Here is a 19,961-nt window from a genome sequence, read left to right as displayed (position 1 = left end):
AAATTACAAAACATTGTAACATAAACAAAACAGTGACCAATGAATAATGTCTGCATGTACTTTCTAGAACAAGATAGTTTTATATTATAATTTTAGCTCTTGGAATAAACAATGCAATGCATGAAATTATTTTTCAATATTTCTTACCCATATTGAGGTCCAGGGCGGCTCAGGTACAGAAGGAAAAACTTTTGCCAAAAAAATGGTAAGAGGGGATGATCAGCCGGAGTAGCCATGGCTTGGTGAGCCCAGCGATAAATCAGCAATCTTTGTAAAGAAGGCACAATGGGCAACTTCAGCTGCTGCTGGGCTTTCTGCAAACACAAAGAAATGCATGAGCACTACAGAAGTTCTGTAAATTATTGACACCAAGATGCACGCACACACACGTAAGGCAGACAAATGGCTTATCAAACAATGTAGGCAATAGAGAACTGCAGAAGACAACAAGAAAACCTCTAAATTTGGGTTGTAAGTGTAAATCCTAAAATGTATTTTTCAATATCCTTCACATCATGTCTCAATGTATGCAATATTTTTAAAAGCCTAACTAAACCCATGTTACTCATCTGTCCCCACTCCCTCACAGGGAATCACCATCATCTTTTTTCTTGTCTTCCTGTAGTGGATCTTTAGTTGTCTTAATTTGCTGTGCCAGGATGTTGTAATGCAGGAGTTCATTAATTCCTGGCATGCACAGGGGAAGCCAGGATTGCCGGGTATCCTGGCAAACAAAAGGTGCAAATGCGCAGCTCAGCTTTTTGTCAGAAACCCTTAGCTTGGTGAATGCAAGACTTCCTTGCATGTAATTGGGTATACTCCGTATGTCAATTTTTTTTCTAAATTTGCTTTGCTAAGTGAACAGCCTGAACTCTCTCCAGTAAACTAGCATTACTGAGCCTGATTTATTAAAGCTCTCTGAGACTGGAGCAGATACATTTTCATTAACCTCTCTAGTGGTTCATTCCTTTCCGGTTTTATGTGTCTAAAAGCGGTACATTGTTTTTCATGAAAATTTATTTTACAGTATAATATAATAGTATGAGTATAATAAAGTTTAAAACACATCATGTAAAAATAATAAATTGAATAAATTAAAAAATCTTTACATTAAAAAAAAAAACAAATGTTTTAATTTTTTTAAAATACATATTATATTCATACTAATAAATAAATATAAATATATATATATATATATATATATATACTGTAAAATAAATGTTCTTGAAAACAATGTACTGGTTTTACACATAAAAATCCAATGTATTGCATTCAATTTTGTATTGAATGCAATTTTTGTATTGAATGCAATACAAATAGATTTTGAATTTCCCACCCCGCCGGCAACGTACACACGCACCAACTTCACCGGGAACTCCCCGGTTACTCATCGTGTGCAGAAGCCGGCCGGAGGAAGAAGGAAGAAGAAGGAGATAGCGGCGATGGTCGGCGCGGGACACCGGTGGATCAGGTAAGGCTGTATTTACTAATACCCCCCATAGGTTTACCTACCCCGAGTGTGACTCGGGGTTAATGCATTTAGCAACTTTTTTCAACCGGGAGTCACACTCGGAGTTACCGCTAGGGAGGTTAATGAAGCTGTGTGATCCCGCAAACCTGGAATGGATCTGGTTCAGGATTGAAAACATTTGCTAACAAATAGCAAATGACTAAGAAAATCTATTCCAGGTTTGCTGGATCTTCCAGCTTCACTGATTAAAGAGTATCCTCTCCAGCCTTGGTGAGCTTTAATAAATCTGCCCCAATATGTTTGGATCCTGGGCTCCTGGTTGTGTGTAGAAACAATTTATATTAGCAATGTTGCTTGGTGTTCCTGACTATATTACAAAAGTGTTTTCCTATTGTACAAATATAATTAAAGCAAATGTTAATGACAGAAATCTGAACTTTAATTACTGGAATGCCATCTTGGACATGGACCACGGCAGAACCCATGCAATCCAGGGTATGCAATTATACAAATAGCAATTAGCTTCTGTGATTTATCTGTCACATCCTGCAATTTTTTGGTCCATCCCTAAGAAAGGTGGCTTTATTATCTACAAGTAAGTTAAACCAAGTGAAAGGAAGCAATACACATATTCATATTAATAGTAAACCAGATTTAAAGGGGACTTTTCACCCCAACATGAATAAATTTTTGTTTGTCATCCTAATTCACATTTCAGAAAAGCTTTATAAAACTAATTCAAATGTAGGTTTTTCTTTAAAAAAGGACCAAAGTTTAAGAATACACTATGAAATAGTCAGTGCCTTCTGGGAAGGATAAGTTTATACAGACTGCAGACAGATATCGGAAATGAAATAATAAAATGTCACTGATTTCATAGGATTTCTATTGTACATGCATACAGAATGGTTTTCCAGTTTGATGTGAAAGGTTCACTTTAAGGGTGTTCATTGGCTCCTTGGAAGAGATACCTTAAGAGCTTGATCTGGAGACATAGAAGGATTGCTGAGTAACTCATATTCGACAACCCGCCGCAACTGTGAATCCTCTTCAAACAAAGACTCTGTATTCAGCACAGTCCATGAAAACCATATCTGAAAATACAATTAGTGCATGACAGTATTAGAAATGCTTCAATGACAGGATGGAAAAACTGCTGTTCTGCTAGACTGTGCCCAAGTAAATGAGAACATTTTCTCCAGATCACAAATAACGAAAAATGTAAAACGCATGCAAAAGCCTAAACTTTTTTGGAGTAAGGAAGTTTTAGCACCCTGGCCTATGACTGTCTGGATCCCTACTGGAGAAGTTTACCTTCTTTGTCCTGCTGACTGTTACCAGTCCTGTTACCAGGACTGCAAAGGAAGGAAAATCTAAAATAATCAGTTGTCACCAGAACAGGAATAAAAATAAAATCTTCTAGCGGGCACAAATATCTAAGAGGGTGTTTATTGATAAGGAAAAAAAAAACTGACAGGTTATTTTCTTCATATAAAATGAGTACCCCTGGTATAATTATTAAAGAATTTAACTCATAAATGCACAAAAACAATAAAGAATATATTAACCATGTTTTATAGACCACCAAATAAATTATTATAAAATTAGGAGCAGACCTGAACAGAGAACCCATTAAAATGGTCTGAAATCAAGATTTATCATAAAAAGGACCCAGTGTCTCCATTAGGGAAGTCTTTGCTTACCTGAGAAGGGTTATAGTTGGAATCAATAAAAGATGGAGTCACATTGCCAGCCACAATCCAGCCAACAAAGGAGGACAAAATTCCGCGATCACAGTGATATCCCAGAGCGTCCTAAAAAAGAAAGATGGAAATAAGAGAAGCAGGTCAGTTACTTCACGTCTTCAGGAAGAGGGGTATAACCTGTGCGGCACAGTATGCGATTTTTAGATCTTGATGAATGAGGAAGTATTTATTTAGTTGTAAATGTAACGGTCTTATGTTATGGATAGTGCCCAGTGTGTATGTTACCTTGTGCTGTTGGTAGAGCAGCTTCTGTACGCAGTCCTCCTCCATGTATCTAAATGCTGATTTACACAGCTGGTCCATGAGGTGTAGGCTGCCTTTATCTCTATGCCACAGCTGTTGACTTATGAGAACCTGAGTCCAGAATTCCAGCACTGCCACAGGGCCCACTTCATTAGGTTTGGTGCTAGCAGCAATATGGGCCTAAAGAACAAAATGACATGTAATTTCCCCTATGTATATCATAATCCTTCTGGAGATTGGCAGTTGGGATATACCATCTTCTACATACTTCAACAGACCAGAACATATACTGGTAATATATTATTGAAAAAAGAAGAGATTAATAAATGATAGCTACCATTTGTGTTGGTCTCCTTGCCACTAAACCCTAAATGCTAAGCAAAACAAAAAAACTATGTGCAATCTGTAATAAACTTGCAATTGTCTGCACAGCAGAGGAAAGGGGAGATTCAGTTGTGCTGCACTGCTAACACATTGACAATTTAAATGTGGACAGGAGGGGAAAGGAATTTTCGAGATGAGCTTTTTAGTCCACTGCTTCCCTTGTTTCTGCTGCCCAGTTCCAGGCTAAGGGAAAGATAAGACCTCAAAGTGGAAGTCAACTGCGGTATGAAAAAATTGGGTCTTCCCTGCAAGACAGGGTTGTGCTGTGTGGCAAACCTAGATGGATATAAATCTAAACCTATAAACAAGTGTTAGCGGTTTGTCTGGAATGCAACCTTAAGATCATTAGAAATGACCACATCTGCCAAACAACCAGTTCAGATTTGGCAGTGCTAACCCAATTTTTTTTCACAGATATGACCTTCAATTATCAGAGCAGCCAATCCTTTCCTCCATCCTTCTCAACATTTTTCTCACCTGAATCATGTTAGTGAGCAGCTTCACATTCTCTCCATAGTTTATGGAGGTCAGGTGCTGGGTGACCTTGTGAGTCATCTGCATAGTCATCCCCTGAGGAACGCCACTGTCTAGCTGCAGGAATAGCTGTATATAGGACAAAAACCTGAAGGGGAGAAAATAGGAAGAATAAACGCAGAAGAACTTATAGAGATTATGTCTATTAATAGACAATGAATAATTCATTCTCATATACTTCTCAGCAATACAGATTATTTCTATTCCATCAGAGAGAGAAAATATAAATCATGATACAAGTCAGCAGTGTTAAAAAGTTAATTAAAAAACTAAATAAAAACCATAAGGCGTTAACAAAAAAAAGCAGCTCAGACTGCAATAGTTAGGTAAAATCAAGAGCCGTTTCCCCAGTCCTTTTGTTTCATTAGCAAATGTCCTCAGTTACTGGAGTGAATGACATCCAATGTCACTTATACTGAAAGACTAGGGGTATTTCTGCTGTCACCAAAGCCTCCTTTAGTTACAATAAAGTAACATGGAGAGCAGCTATGTTATCATAGCTGCACCGCTCCCTCCATCATCCCTTACCACTGCCATTGGGAAGATTGAAGAAGAGGATTGCAGTGCATTGTGAAGTGCCCAAAGACTTTGAGAAAAGGTAAGTATCAAAAAGGCAAAACATACGGGGCTCTATATATATATATAAAACAGGGAATCTGACATTCTCTCCAACATTCCCTGATCCATGTGTTTTATTGGTTGTAATTGATTCCCGCCACGTACATTTACACACACACACTCAAGCTAATATACCAAGTATATGAATAATATATGTTCTCATATTGAGTCAGCAGAGGGAATTTTACATCACATTTTTACTGCATCCTTAACCTTGCTGAGAATAAAAGTGAATTCACAGTGAAAAACTAATTGAAGTGACTTATCTCTTACAGGACAGTTTTGTCTGTGGTTTCAGTAGGACAACCAGGCAAACTTCTTCTGATGTGTTGTCTCTGACAATATTTATTCAGTATACTGTGTCTATATAGAGGAGAAGTGTTTTCACCTTAGAGTTTTAGGACTACACCTACCCCTCTCGTCAAATTGATAACATAGGAGCAAGGTGCTCTGTAATTCACAGAAATAGCTGGGAAACCATAAATGATAAGATTTAGAAGAATGTTTTACTAATAGAGAAATATTAATGTAGTGCTGACATGGAGTGCTTGCAGTGATCATGTCACTAACTGTCTCAGAGGAGCTCACAATCTACAGACAGGATTCAGGATTCATAGCAGGAAGATCTACTAATTATACCAAGCCCATGAAGATTAACCTAAAAATCACACTTCTGAGTAGAACTATTTTTTTGTGTGTGTTTAAAAAAAAAAGTACTCACAGCTCATTTTTCAAGAGATAGCTGGGACATGGATAAAACATTTGCAGGACTTTATCCAAAATGTGGACCACAGCACGCAGATGTCTTGCTTGTACTAGATCCCCCAGCATCATTACACCTTCTGCACAAAACTTATCCACACTGCAAAGACAGAACAAGTAAAATAGGATGGAAATGTATGCCAGGAGTTTTCAATAGAAGGGAAAAAAATAACAAAACATAAAAACAGACATCAGAGAGACCACCAAGCAACGCTAACTTACGTGTGCCCAACTGAAGCTGCTGCCAGGGCGATGTAACAGCCAATGGGTACACTGGCTTTTACAGCCTTTAGTACAGGGTGTAAAACATTTGCTTCTGTCAGATCCGGCACAGCATCGCAGAGCTGCTCAGGACGATCATTTCTGTGTAATTTAAGCCTCAAGACCAAATCCCAAGCCCACTGGTTGAAGGATGCTTCTGGAGTCTGTCCAGTTCGAACAATGCTGGCCAGGTAAGAAACCTAATGGAAACCATACAATGACTGGATTACAAATTGAAGTATTAAATTAATCTTATCATTTCAAAATAATACAGAAACTGACTTTTCTCACTTTGTCTCACACTCTGGATTGAGTAAAAAAAACGTTATTTCTTCATTACTGATGTTTTTGAAAATCTAGGGATGGCTATTGCCACTAAGACAAAGGTATGTGGATGCAAAGGTTTTTGCTATAAATACTCTTAAAAAATACATAAAGGAATCACAGAATCCAGCTTCAGTATCTAGTATCTATATATTATACATAATAGCTATATATTATATATAGAAATAGAAACAGCTGTACAACTGTTGTAGAGGGGTACAGGCAAGAAGGCTCCAATGACCACGGGTAACGTGAAACAAAACTTAATTTCAAAAACAGCGCTGACAGCCAGCAGCTATTTAGTAATCCACTAATGAAAAGCTATAGTCTGAAAATCTAAAGCAAAAAGAGGACAAAGGGGACCACTGCGAACCGAAACACTGTGTTGGTCTGCATGGTCTAAAACCCTAAAAGGGGGTTTTTTTGGCATCTTGACTGACTGACTTGATGAACTGACTCCATCCAAAAATTTTTTGGCTACAGATATTCATTAAGATATCTATATATACTAGAAGACAGTCATGCCTTAGGCAGAAGCCATATCTAGCAATACCCAATCAGTTGAATTCTGCATTTGGATGAACCAACCTGCTTTATACTTTCTGAGATGATCCCAGTGTATGGTTTATCGGAGATATACTTCTGATAAGCCTCCAGAACCATCAGGGCCACCTCAACATGTACAGAGTGATCAAGGTGAAGAGTTTTCTGTGAAGGAATCAAGAACATCAAATATCATATTCTCATTTACTGGAGAACCAATCACAAATAACTTTTACCATATTTTTTGTTTCATTTGGTTTGTTGGGATACACATTTGATGAAGACCAGAATAAAGTAGAGCCCTTAACCTAAGGCCCATTATACTTTTGTTTACCCAGTTCCAGCTGTGGTGACCAGGATGCAGAAGCTTCTTATCATACTGGTCTCCGTGTAGTCTTGTTTCAACCCCCTTGTTGATCACGTGGTAATTCTGTTCAGTTCAGGACTAGTATCTAGATCATTGGAATGGGGCATGGATGTTGAAGAAGTACTTGCCCGCATTCTATTTCTGATGAGTGGAGGACTAGGGCACAGGCTGGTGCAGACAAGGGTAAATCCTAACTCCGGATAAATTACAAATCTACCCCTATAGTTGTGCTATGTCACAATGTTTGTCTTTGACCAAGCTGTCTGTAAAAAGCACCTTTACTCACATAATCCTTTGCAGTAGGCATCACTCCTCTTTTCTCTAGGTTGTTAGCAGACTTTCGGTGTCCTCACTTACAATGCAGGACTGCTAGTCCTACATTGTAGCGAGGACAACACACCTGAAACCACCAGACAGAGAGAACAGTACTTAAGGGACCAGAAGCCCAAAAGGAATTACCTGAAGGAGCAAAGGATCAGATAAGAGAAAGTTCTTTTTACTGGTACCCTAGGTAGAAATGTATATTTAACCCTCACAGTGTGGTAGGAGCCCGGCTGCAGGGGTATTTTGTCATTTATCAGCATTTAGTAAAATAAATAAAAATAATAATAATATTAAAGTAAAAAAGTATTGCTCTATGGAAAAAAATGCAATTTACTTATTATAGGCTAGGAGCAATATGTTTATTTAAAAACATGACCTGAGTCCCACTTTAATAGGTATTAAAGTATTGGCTATTGTCTTCATACCGATTCGTCAGTACCCCAGTTGAGTCCCTCCAGGATGATACAGGCCAGTTTGTTTTCCACCTCTGAGAGGTTGTGGCTGATCAGCCAGTCCCTGATGACTCCAATTTCTGTGGCACTTGGTTTCCAGCGGTGTAGGGGTAATTCTTTAAATAAGTACAGTGAAACCTAAAAAACAGCAAAACAAATATGTTCTTTGTCTTTTTAATGTATCTGTACAGAAACAAATATTAAAGCTGTCAATGCCGACCTAGGGAGTATAAAAACCTAAACACTGAGTTATATCATTTTTAAATATATGCCAAATAACGGGTATTTTCCTGTACTTGCAGGGTATTTAAAGGTACAAGGCCAGCAAGAACTGCACATGGAAAAGCACAGAATCAATTTAACCTAAATTATTGTCTGTATTGTTACATGCACTTCTGCACCTCCCATCACCTCCCTAAATCAGCGGTCGCCAACCGTGGCTATGACCACTGTGCCCCCCAGCAGGATCCGGAGAAGGATCCTGCTGGGAGGGCGCTCCAGCCAGAGCCGCGGACCATGTCTCCAGTATGGATCGCAGGCTCAGGGCGATGGGCGGATTGACTCTCTGGACACAACCCACCCACTCTCCCATCGCAGGCCAAGACCCTTTGTTTAAAGGTCAGTGCACCCGAAACTTGAATCACATTTTTGCCAGATGCAGGTGCATAGAAGTTATTAGTTGCATATAAGCACTGGTTACATTGACCTAAAATGCCATTGTTAGGAATCTATATACATTTAGCAGAAAAGCATTAAAAAATGAAATAAGATCTTACCATTCCCACTTTATCGATGGTCTCTCGGACTCGTTCCAAGATAACAGATATGATGCTGCTGTGTGAAGCGGTAATAGAGGCTAGAAGCTCACGTCCCACTTTGGAATAAGCCTCTCTTGTTGACAGATTGACATAAGCCACCTGGACAGAGAAACAGAATTATGCAATTTTCCCACTACTCGCTTTGTTTTATATCAGACCTTTCGAAAAATGTTAAAACAAGTTCAATCAAAAATGTAAAATATTGCAGTTGTTCTTAAATGTGACTCCCATTGCCCGATCAGCACCTTATTGAGATGCAAAAAAGTGTATGAAAAGACTTGCAAGTAAAATAGTCAGAGAATGTACTCATTTATCATGCTAAGGAATGGCCAATACTTCAAGTCTTGCAAGATGATGATGCACCATTAGTTTTCAACAATTATTTGGGCTACTCTACATTCCCCAAATCTTGCTGCAATAAGTATGACATCACCTAACCTAGGTGTTGCTGGCAGAAGCCAGAGAAAAAGAGAATATACTTCCTATTCCCTCCCAAAATGTGTGTGTATATACACACACACATTCAAACCCTAGCCATAGCCATGGCTTCCTGTTTTCTTACATCCAGTTCTCTTCATACACATTAAGCACAACAAATATTTTCAAAAGTTTCTTTTTTTTTTTTTTTTACAGCTGTTTTCCAAAGCCCCCTAAGCCAAGTTTTCTATGGATCCATAGAAGTATTTAGGGAGCTGCTGGGCATGTGTGGCTGTGATCTCTGTGCTTGCCCATGACATTAGCATCTTCAAAGTTCCACACTGTGAAAATCAACAGAGCCCTGAATGCTGTTCACCCTTTCCCTCCCTGTCCTCCTGAAAGAAATTTCAGAAAGCGAATACAAGGGTGGATTTCAACACCTTTTAGTAAAAGCTAAAAAAAAAAACACATTCCCAGCACATACTTCATAAATCTCCAAAGCGATGGTCTTAACCAGCTCTTCATCAATATCATGCTGCTTGGTCTGTGCTATCTGGGCAAATGTGGTGAGAAGACAGATGCCCTCCGAACTGTTCATGGTGGAGAAATAATTCACAAATTTTTCATGATTTATCAGATCTAGAAGGAAAAAACATAAAAAAATAAAAATATTAATTAAACAGCCATCTTGGTGTCAGAGGTACAGCTATAACAGGTGGATCCAGATAGACTGAGCTATCCCTGGCTCATAGATTTAAGGGACCCAACAATAAAATCCCCTGTCAAGAGGTGCTGCACCCATTTCTTTTAACTTTTAGGTATTCTTACCTATGCAAGGATCTTCATGCTTAACATAAAAATCCAAAAAGAGGGGAAACTCACAGTAAAGCACAATAAAATGCAAAAACTGTGTATTAGAGTCCAGAGAAGAAGATTTTTTTTAATGAACTATGAGATTTTGGGCATTCATCTCAGGCATTCAAGAATCTCACCAAATCATGATGGGCTACTTTACTGGTCAATGCAAAAGGAAGGGAAGAACTGACAGTGCTTTGAAGTGCCAGAGCTCTACCTATAACTATGACCTGACATTCAGTTGCAAAAGAGGACTGGAAGCCCTATCAAAATCCATGGTTCATAGTGAGCGATAATTCTGCTGTGAACTACAATCTCTGATTTCTTATTTGGCTCGGTCCATTTACACAGAGATAGGAAACACAGTAATTATATACCACTGAGAGAAGATTTGCAAGTAGATGCGTCAATCACAGAATACAGGCTCTCTACATTCTCGCTTTCTGCATGGTGCATGAGGTAGAAAAGCTTCCACAGCATGCCGCTGGACAGGGTCCCAAAAGGCATCTCAGACATAAACAGCCAAATCCCCAACCTAAAAAGTGAGGACAGAATACAACACATAAAAGTTAGATAAGTATATAAAAATACCCTAAAAAAGGAGGGTGTTGTGTGTCTGAGGTGTGTATTTTGCTTTAACTGTTTGAGTGGCAGGATGTGTAGTATACATCCATGCCAATTAATATATAAATGGTTAAATTTACTTGCTAAAAAGGCAAGGGGGGGGTTGTTTATCAAGTGTTCTTACCTCTTAGCCTTTAGCACATGAAGGACAGTAGTCACGAAGAGTTCATCGTACACCGCCTGCAGCTTCCCCAACGAGTACAGCTCGGACGTCTGCCCTTTATCACAGTTATTTCTCAAGTACAGAGCCCAGTGGTCACCAACATAACACAATGTCATCCTAAAGAAGAAAATAAGCACATGTGCCAGCAGCCATGAATGAAAGAACCAACACATCTCAAAAGAAAATGTTATTTAAAAAGAAAATGTCAATATTCTTAAAATATATATTTCCTTCTCGCTTAAATCAAACTTTTCAATAATATGTCCCCTAGAGATAAAACATGGAATAAATCATCTCTCCCACACTGGTTATACTACTGATTTTTGCAGTAGTAAAAGAAACAACAATTCCTGGGTTTTCTAATGTAATTTTCCCCCCATGCTCAGTGGCAACGTAAAGGGCTGTTGGATTTATACCACGGTCTCCTGAAGAGAAATAGAAGCCAGATGGAGGAACCAAAGCATGCAGCGGGAGATAACAAAACTGACAGACAAGGAAGCATCAGATTCTGATGGGTTTGAGCTGCCAGTATCTCTGCAAAATTACACTTGACACATAACCTCATCACACTCCAAGACTTTTCTAGAACTGCCAAACTCTCTGAAATGGTCTTCCTCATCCCATTCAGCTTGCACCTATCTGCTTTAAAAAAGCCTTTACTATCTCCTTTAAAAAAGCCCTTAAAACCCATCGTTTCAAACCTGCCTAACTGTCTTCTTTTGTCTCCTAAACCCTGACTACTCGCCCACCATTCTATATCCCCCCTCCTATTGTATACTGCTTCCCCACCTTTTAGATTGTAAGCTCTTTGGGGCAGGGTCCATGACTTCTCATGTCTCCTGCACTTCACATAAAAGGATTGTTTCCTTCATCATTTTAAATGTAAATCATAACTTCACTGCAACAGATTAAACATTCATCTCCCTCCCATGCTGAATTATGTTACTGGCAAGGTACTTGTCTCTGTGATACAATACTATGGTTCATAGCATTCAGGTAGCACTGGCCAATTATTTGATTCACCCTGCAAGGGGTTACATGTAGTTATTCATGCAATACGGTGTTCTATAGTCGTTTTGAGAAGGCCAAAGCAGCCCCTAACATGTACCTCAAAATACCAAAACAGATGTGTTTCAATGGTTGGTTCAGTATGGTTCAAACGGGGATCTAAAACTCATCTACACATTACATTAACATGCCATAACTACTGATGTTCATTCCATAGTGCAATACAGATAACACCGATTACCGGATAATGCGACCTATCCTTTTCACGAACTGACGGTATCGCGCTCTGTTAAAAGTCTCCAAGCCCAGGGCCAGAAGCTCGACCAAGGAGTTAGCAAAGGCAAAGATCTTCATCATTTCCTGCGGAGTGGTTTTCTCAGGGAAATATTCCCCTAGTAAACAAAAGAGATTGAAGAAAATCAATATTATTAAGTTCTCATAAAAAAAAAAAGTTTTGAAACAAACAATTTGAGTGCTCTATATAAAACAATATGGATATAAAAATTGTAATTAACCATCTAAAGGATATTAATGAAAATGCTGCACATATAATAATATAATGACCCTGTATTCATGCTAAGGATATTCTAGACCCTGTATTCATGCTAAGGATATTATAATTTCCTTATTCCAGTACCATCCTTGCTAGAAGTATATAATCATCTTCACTTCCCCAGGATCTCTGTTTAGCTGTCATGCTTTGTGTATATAGTTATCCTCCCTAATCCTTGCAAGGGTCATGACTGTATGGCGAACAATTTGTGATTTGTTAGGGATTGGGAAAAGTTTTGTTGCTTGAGCACATAAAATCATAATAATAAATAATACTTTTGCAGTCTTTGCCAATAACCCCATTATTATAAATATGGATCTGGTGCTGGATAATTTTGCAAATCATTGTGGCTGTTGCCTCTCTCTTTACTGCAGTTGCATAAAGCTGCTTGAACGCTCTTGGTTCTATGGGCCTGATTTGTTAAAGATATCCAAGGCTGAAAAAGATACGTTTATCAGTGAACCTGGGTGATTCAGCAAACCTGAAATGGACCTAGTCTAGGATTGAAAACATTTGATAGCAAATAACAAATGACTTTCAAGAAATCCATCCCAGGTTTGCTAAACCACCCAGCCACACTATCCACCTCAATTGATAGCCTGAAGGTGGTGCTGTACAGTCACATAACTACTGAGCAACCGTGGCTATTCCCTCTGACTTTATGCTAAAATTCCTAGTTTTAATAGTTTGTGTATGTACCACTGCTGTAAATTTAAGTCCTAGACTGTGAGGAGTCTTTAGCAAGTACATCTTCTATGATGTATGTACCACCTACATACAAGGACAGAAATCCATGCGCTAAATAAATGCGCCCCATTTCCTGTAAACCATGTTCTTTTTTATTTATTTTGTGTTTCATAAAGTAGGGAGTGTGTTAGTCAGAAACTAACAAACTTGACCCATCTCAAATTTTTGTTCCAAGAGCTAATATTGGCTTGCTGCCCAAACAGGGTGCAGGTGTAAACAAAACAGGCACTGAACAGAATAAAGAAGCAAAGAGGAAAGAAGAAGGTTGTGCTAGTGTCAGAAAAAACTGCAGCAGCGATTTGTCAGACCTTTTCTTATACATATGTTTAATTTTAAATAGGTACAGACCAGTGGTTGGTTTGTTACACCAGCTCACAAGCACTGCACTGACCTCATTACATTTGCAATCATTTGGTTTTCATTCCAAAAGTTTAATAACAATATTAAAGCACAACTAAAGTTCAACTTTAATAATGTGTAACCAGGCAGGGCCTTATTGCAGAGAGGGGCAGGTGATGCCACTTCTGCAATAAGCATTCTTACCTGCCCGTCAAAATCACTGACCTATGTATGCACAGCTCAGATTTAGCTGCTGGGATACCAGGCACATCCCAGTGGTGGCCTGAACTTACTCGGGCCAGCCAATCAAGATGATCGAAGATCAGAAGGAAGAGGAGAAAATAGAAGAATCTAAAGGTGACTGCAAAAATTGGGACAGGTGAGTATAAATATGGTTTAGTTCTGTTTTAAGTTCCTGCCAAGGCTGCAGACTCCTCCATTTATGCCCCACTTGTCCCAATATGATAAAATCACCTTCTGAATCTTCACATATGGGAGTGTTAGCTTTTACTGAAAACAACTTACCTCTTGAACTGAACCCTAGAACATTCTTGAAAAGTTCATGAAAGGGGAACTGTCCCAAAAGGCAAATAAAGTCTTCTTCTGAAAGTAACATCCAGCTCGTCTCTGGGTCTTCATCCTAGGAAATGGTGGACAAGGGAAAGGTGTCTGAATACAGTATTTATTATTTGTACAGGACAATAACATTATGTCAAATCTTTTCTCCTCCTTCATGAATGTCACTCACCGAAAAATTGATTAAAATAATATACGTTTATAAAAGTAGTATAAGTTAAAGTAATATAAGTTTATGAATACTGTGAGTATACCTTTTTGCTAAGTTTTGGATACAGTAATAAAGGGTTAAAACCCTGCCATGTTATTTTTTATCTGCCTGTTACTACTGGGGACATCTTTGTTCACTTCCTGCCCCAGGGATGCAACAGGAAGGTAGTGGGGATAACTCCTGTCTTAGAAAGTTGTCCACAACCACTTGTCCCCATTGGGCTATTTCCCCCTGTTATCCTAAGAACAAGTTTAAAATTTTGCATTTCCTAATTTCCTTTTACTTCCTTACTCAGTGACAATGGGGATAGGAACAGTAATAAAAACTTAATTAATGGTCTAACCTACCATAGTGTTTCTTGACCTTCGAGGAACCCCTTAAAATAACTTTCAGGTCTTCAGGGAACCCCTCCTATAAATCCTATATCCACAGCTCAGTAAATTAGTGTGGTAGTCAGTAGGAAAAATGTTTCATACATTGCTGGCCATTGAGAAGAAGGTCTCCCTTACAGATAGCAAAAAAGATCATTGGTGTCACTTATACTGATCTGAGAGTCACAAACTGCTCAAGGAACCCCCAGCAACCTCTGGAGGAAGCCTGGATGGGAAACACTAATCTAACACTTCATCACTAAAAAAGCAAAAGATAGTTTGCCTAGTCATATACTTTATTTTCACATCATAATACTCCCAATAATAAGATTTTCAAAGTCCCAAAATTACATCTATCAAAAAACACTCTTATATCTCTATGGAGATTTATCTTACCTCCTCGCCCCCCTCATCCACCAGTGTCCAGTTACCAGACTCTTTTCCTGCCGAGGAGCCTTTTCTCTCGTTGGGTTTCATGTGGCAAAGGAAGTCAGCACGATTTCTAAAACAAAGATCAAAAAGGAAAGGTTTCATCTATGGCCTCAGTGATCTTTCCTCTGAATTCCTTTGATTCATACTGTGCATCAGTCCTAGGGTCTCATTTATTCTTGCAGGTAAGCTGTACTAATGCGGCCTCCATGGGTCCACCAGAGCATAGCTTACACACAAAAATAAATGGCACACGTGCAGTATTAAGATGAGCCAGCCAGGACCTTGTTGAAGTAAAGAATGATAAATCGAAAATTAAGGAAAGTGATACACCAAGCTCGTGGGGGGATCTGTTAAAGGTTAAGGTCATGTTCAGATCTTCGTTTTTTTAGGGTTTTGTAAGCATTTTTACAGCCTGCAAACTCTTGAAAAAAAGTTATAAAATGAATCAAAACGAAAGGGTCCGTTTTTTGTGCAGGCTTTCTGATTTCACAAGCATTGGTTCAGAAGCTCCATATAGCTTCTAGGGTCTTTGGCTGTCCAAAAGTCTCTATAGACTTGCAAAGGCCTATAGAACCCTGCTCTGGCTTTTGCAAACGAAAGCTTTTTTAGCCTGGAAGCCGAGCTGTGCAAAACAGGCGCTAGGGCTTGCGTGCGGATTATTAAGCTTTAGATTAGGATTTTAAATTTTAGATGGGGGTATTAAGCTTTAGATTTTTTAGGCTGAATTACAGTTTTGGGTGGGTTTTTTTCTGAACTGGAAAGATTTACACTAGGTCTTATTTTCGGGGTAGGTCTTATATTAGGGCAGGTTTAGAAAATAGTGCTAGGTCTTACTTTCGGGGTAGGTCTTATATTAGGGCAGGTTTAGAAAATAGTGCTAGGTCTTACTTTCGGGGTAGGTCTTATTTTCGGGGAAACACTGTAATAGTGCTCATTCAGTCTTGTTTTTCAGACTACAACACCAAAGCCAGGTCAGGTGAGTGACCTTACTTTTCCTCACTGCAGCCCCCTTCACTAAACATGGAACTAGAAAAGGAAGAAGTGGATGTGATTATTATTAATATTACACAGTGTTTATATAGCGCCATCATATTACGCAGCGCTGTACAAAGTGCATAGTCGTGACAGTAACTGTCCCTCAAAGGGGCTTACAATCTAATGTCCCTACCATATGTCAATATTGCATTCTATGGTCAGTTTTTGGGGGACGCCAATTAACCTAACTGCATGTTTTTGGAATGTGGGAGCCCTGTTGCCCTGTAATGAGGCGCAGAGTACAGCACTCTTCTGCTCCAAATGCTGTTGTGTACAGGAATTCATATCCGAGAAACATATTATTGACATTTTTGTGTTAGAATACATGCAGTAATGTTTTTAATGAACACATTACTGAGAGAGTTTTTCTTATATCTGACTTTTAGTGCTAATAAAATCCTTTAAAGGTTTTGAATATCTCTTAGGGACACAGTAGTAACATCTCTTTAATGAGATTCCTATATTTGCACACTAGCTGAGGCCATTACTAGGATGTTCCACTCCCTGAATGTGTATTTATTTTAATTATATATTTTATATACGTGGGTACACCCTAGGGTACATCTCCCCCATGACCTCTTACGGGCATAGGAAGGAAGAAGCAAGGCAGTGCATTAGACAGACACTAACAGGCTGTCTAGGAACATCAATGTGATTGCTTTGTAAGGCCTAGTACAAGCAGATCCTCTACAAATGTTGTGTTCGATCGATATGACTTGGTAATCAATCAGTAAGAGAAAAAAAAAATGTTCCCCACAATAATATTTTGCCTTTCTGATCATTTTTCGCAGAAAAAAGTGATCGTAATTTAGATAGGATGCACGCAATAGTTTGTATAGTCAATACAACCCTAACATGGTTTTTTTCATGGATATTTATTATTGAGTCTGACCTATCCATATCCAATCAAAACACAAGAATAGGACCCTTATGATTAGTCAACTGCTAACTGATCTTCAGGTTCACTTTATTCAATTAGAATTTGGTTTGAAAGTGAAATACTGTCTTCTAGACCTAAGTCAGCAGGTGGTATGTGGGATCAGTGTAAACATGATGGAAAATCATTATTCAGGTAACAGCTTCTTTTGCCAATACCTTAAAACAGCCTCTCCCAGCCCTTTCTAATGAAAATTACAGTCATCAGCCAAGACATCTCACCTGACAGGACACATGAGGACGGCAAGTTGCTGCATGAAATGGAACACGCCAGCTGGATTGTGCAAAACTCGGACCTTAAAAAAACAAAAATGGCATCTCAGAATTAGCATGCATGTATGTCCATATGTATTGGAAAATATAATACAATAATGGCCGCTCTGTGTAAAATGACAGTGTAAAATCTGAAAGAAATCTCTAGTTACTTCAAGAACAGTTCCATTTCTTAGTACAGTTTCCTCCCTCCTTGCACATCATAGTCCTTTCCACATCTTGGAGTGTCTAATACTACTGGTGATGGCCCAGCTGCTTTCCCAACTTCCTCTTAAAAATCTTTCATTTAAGTGCTGATGGAAGAGATACAGAAAGTATGTCTCCAAATTTGCAATTTACTGGCATCATGTCCAAGATTTCTGCACCCAGCAGTAGTCTTGCTTTGTACTTTGTCTTTTGGATGTCCACATAAGGGAGCATTTTCAATATGTTGGAATGCATACATTCATATTGAAAGATACTTGTTGTAATTCTTTTATTTGTTCTTAAACTTGCTAGGTGTGGAGTTCCTTGCCATCCTATTCACCCTGTTGCTTAAAGGGAGGCGAGATCTTACACTGGTGGTTCAGAATAGGAGGGGTATTATATCCAACATGTGCACAGGGAGAAGAAACAGCTCTTGTCTTTTTTCATTGAGGGTGAAACGTGGTCATCCATCTGACACCAACCATTGGTATTTATTTAGGAACCAAAAAGGAAGTGGGATATGAGCAATCACAAACTGAAGATATGACCTAGCATTTCCACTCCCAGCAAGTGATCGTTAATGTGTGCTACTGGGGTAACATGAAGTTAAATCCCAACTGAGGTCCAAGGCATCAAGGTACATTTTATTTTTAGTAGTGTATGTGTTTTTAGTACAATAAATGCTGACTTTGTTTGCAACACACTTGAGACCCTGACTGCTGTTTTCACAAGGCGCAGTGGTCTGCGTATTGCTTCAATAAACTACACTGATCATGGAACATAAGCACTGTTGGTTGTAGCAATTTGCAGGGTAATGTGCTGTATGGGATATGCTGCTAACTTAGGCAGCTTTTGCTGTATGACACACATTATTAAATAATAATTTTTAGAAAACATATGTTTTACGTGTTATTCAGTTCAACTGCATAACAAGTAAAAAAAATTAGGTTTTAATAGGGACTGTTTGCTTTGCCCTGCATGGGCCAATAGTAAGAAGCTTCTGAAAGTTGAAGACCAGCATGCTCATCACATCACATATTGCAATGCTGATGACCTAACCTAATATGCTGTATATATATATATATATATATATATATATATATATATATATATATATATATATATATGCTATGTGGTGTTGACCCAATGCTGACCAATTTTCCTGAATTTACAATGAAGGGTTCTGGCAACCTATCTAATGGTAAAATTATCCAAATAAACTTGTGTAAAGACACCACATTTGTTTGCTAATCCCCAGCAAGTTTCCTTTGCGCCCATTGGTTTCCCCAATATCTGGAGTGCACACTCTACATTGGGCCTTTACTTCTAACTCATGGATGTCCAACAGTCCATTGTAATTATAACAGTGTTTAATAGATGTTCTGAAGCTGAACCATTGAATTGCATGGCAAGAGTGTCTTTTTATTGCTCTGTGCTTAGACTTGTGCATAAAATTCTGTGATTGGACGACTAAGGTCATAGACTTACCTCTGAATTGCATGGCAAGAGTGTCTTTTTATTGCTCTGTGCTTAGACTTGTGCATAAAATTCTGTGATTGGACGACTAAGGTCATAGACTTACCTCTACTACTGCTTACCTGTATGAAGGGAACAGCCCACTTATTAATGCCAGCTGGACAGCGCAGTATGTGGTTTAGCAGAAAGAGATGGTCCCCTAAACAGCCAACTTTCAGTAGTACAGAGACCTAAATAACAAGAGGATAATTAGACAAGTTCACCAATAACATACGACATGTATTATATATAAAAGATTCTCCTTATCACAGTTCTTGGATCGAGCCCCTCCCCCCCTTTGGATGTTACAACTATGTTTAGAGTTTAGTTGATACAGGCAGTAAGATTGCTCACCACCAGAAACCGAGCCTACAGTCAAGGCGCACCTTGCAGTATCTCTACACCCATAGGGATTAAATGGGGTAGTAGGGGGTGGTTTACCACCACTGCCCATCCAAGCAAGTTTATGTTGAAAGATCATTGCTGTTAGGTCTGCTAGATAGGCTGTTAGACTTCCAGCCACTCAGAGCTGCATTCTTCATAAAATTAAATTACTGCAAAATCCATTATCCCCCCCCTAGCAGTATACCCGAGTGTGACTCGGGGTGGCTTTCCACGCAAAAAGCAGTATTCCCGAGTCACACTCAGGGTAGCTTTTAACTTATAAAAAAACACTTACCTTACTCTGTCGCTGTCCCCCGGCGTCCTACTGGTCCCCGCAGGTCCTGGGGACATGTCCTTCCTCCTCGATCTCCAGCCGGCAAATGCAACGACGATCTCCGGATTTTCCCGATGCCGGCAGGAGGATCGTCGGGAAATTCAAATAATTTTGTATTGGATTTAAAACAAAATA

General features: G+C 38.9%; 1 protein-coding gene across 3 annotated transcripts in view; it reads right to left on the bottom strand.

Annotated features, from left to right (window-relative positions):
• EPG5 (ectopic P-granules 5 autophagy tethering factor) overlaps positions 1–19,961 on the bottom strand; it is a 67,721-nt gene that overhangs the window by 31,639 nt on the left and 16,121 nt on the right. For 2 of the 3 annotated variants that reach the window (XM_072413509.1, XM_072413510.1), the window contains exons 5-22: positions 19,192–19,299; positions 17,357–17,430; positions 15,128–15,233; positions 14,099–14,213; positions 12,176–12,326; positions 10,888–11,043; positions 10,517–10,674; positions 9,769–9,923; positions 8,826–8,966; positions 8,023–8,187; positions 6,952–7,071; positions 6,001–6,239; positions 5,738–5,878; positions 4,342–4,486; positions 3,463–3,660; positions 3,175–3,285; positions 2,443–2,565; positions 148–314 (exon numbers count right to left, since the gene is read on the bottom strand). In XM_072413509.1, the coding sequence (XP_072269610.1) occupies positions 148–314; positions 2,443–2,565; positions 3,175–3,285; positions 3,463–3,660; positions 4,342–4,486; positions 5,738–5,878; positions 6,001–6,239; positions 6,952–7,071; positions 8,023–8,187; positions 8,826–8,966; positions 9,769–9,923; positions 10,517–10,674; positions 10,888–11,043; positions 12,176–12,326; positions 14,099–14,213; positions 15,128–15,233; positions 17,357–17,430; positions 19,192–19,299 (2,573 nt within the window). Of the gene's footprint in view, positions 1–147; positions 315–2,442; positions 2,566–3,174; positions 3,286–3,462; positions 3,661–4,341; positions 4,487–5,737; positions 5,879–6,000; positions 6,240–6,951; positions 7,072–8,022; positions 8,188–8,825; positions 8,967–9,768; positions 9,924–10,516; positions 10,675–10,887; positions 11,044–12,175; positions 12,327–14,098; positions 14,214–15,127; positions 15,234–16,051; positions 16,202–17,356; positions 17,431–19,191; positions 19,300–19,961 lie in introns of those variants that run through there. The other variant, XM_072413511.1, reaches the window with a different exon arrangement.

Source organism: Pyxicephalus adspersus, chromosome 6, assembly GCF_032062135.1.
Source record: "Pyxicephalus adspersus chromosome 6, UCB_Pads_2.0, whole genome shotgun sequence".
NCBI lineage: Eukaryota > Metazoa > Chordata > Amphibia > Anura > Pyxicephalidae > Pyxicephalus > Pyxicephalus adspersus.
Note: the sequence above shows the minus strand (reverse complement) of the source record. Positions and strands in the feature narration are given on the sequence as shown.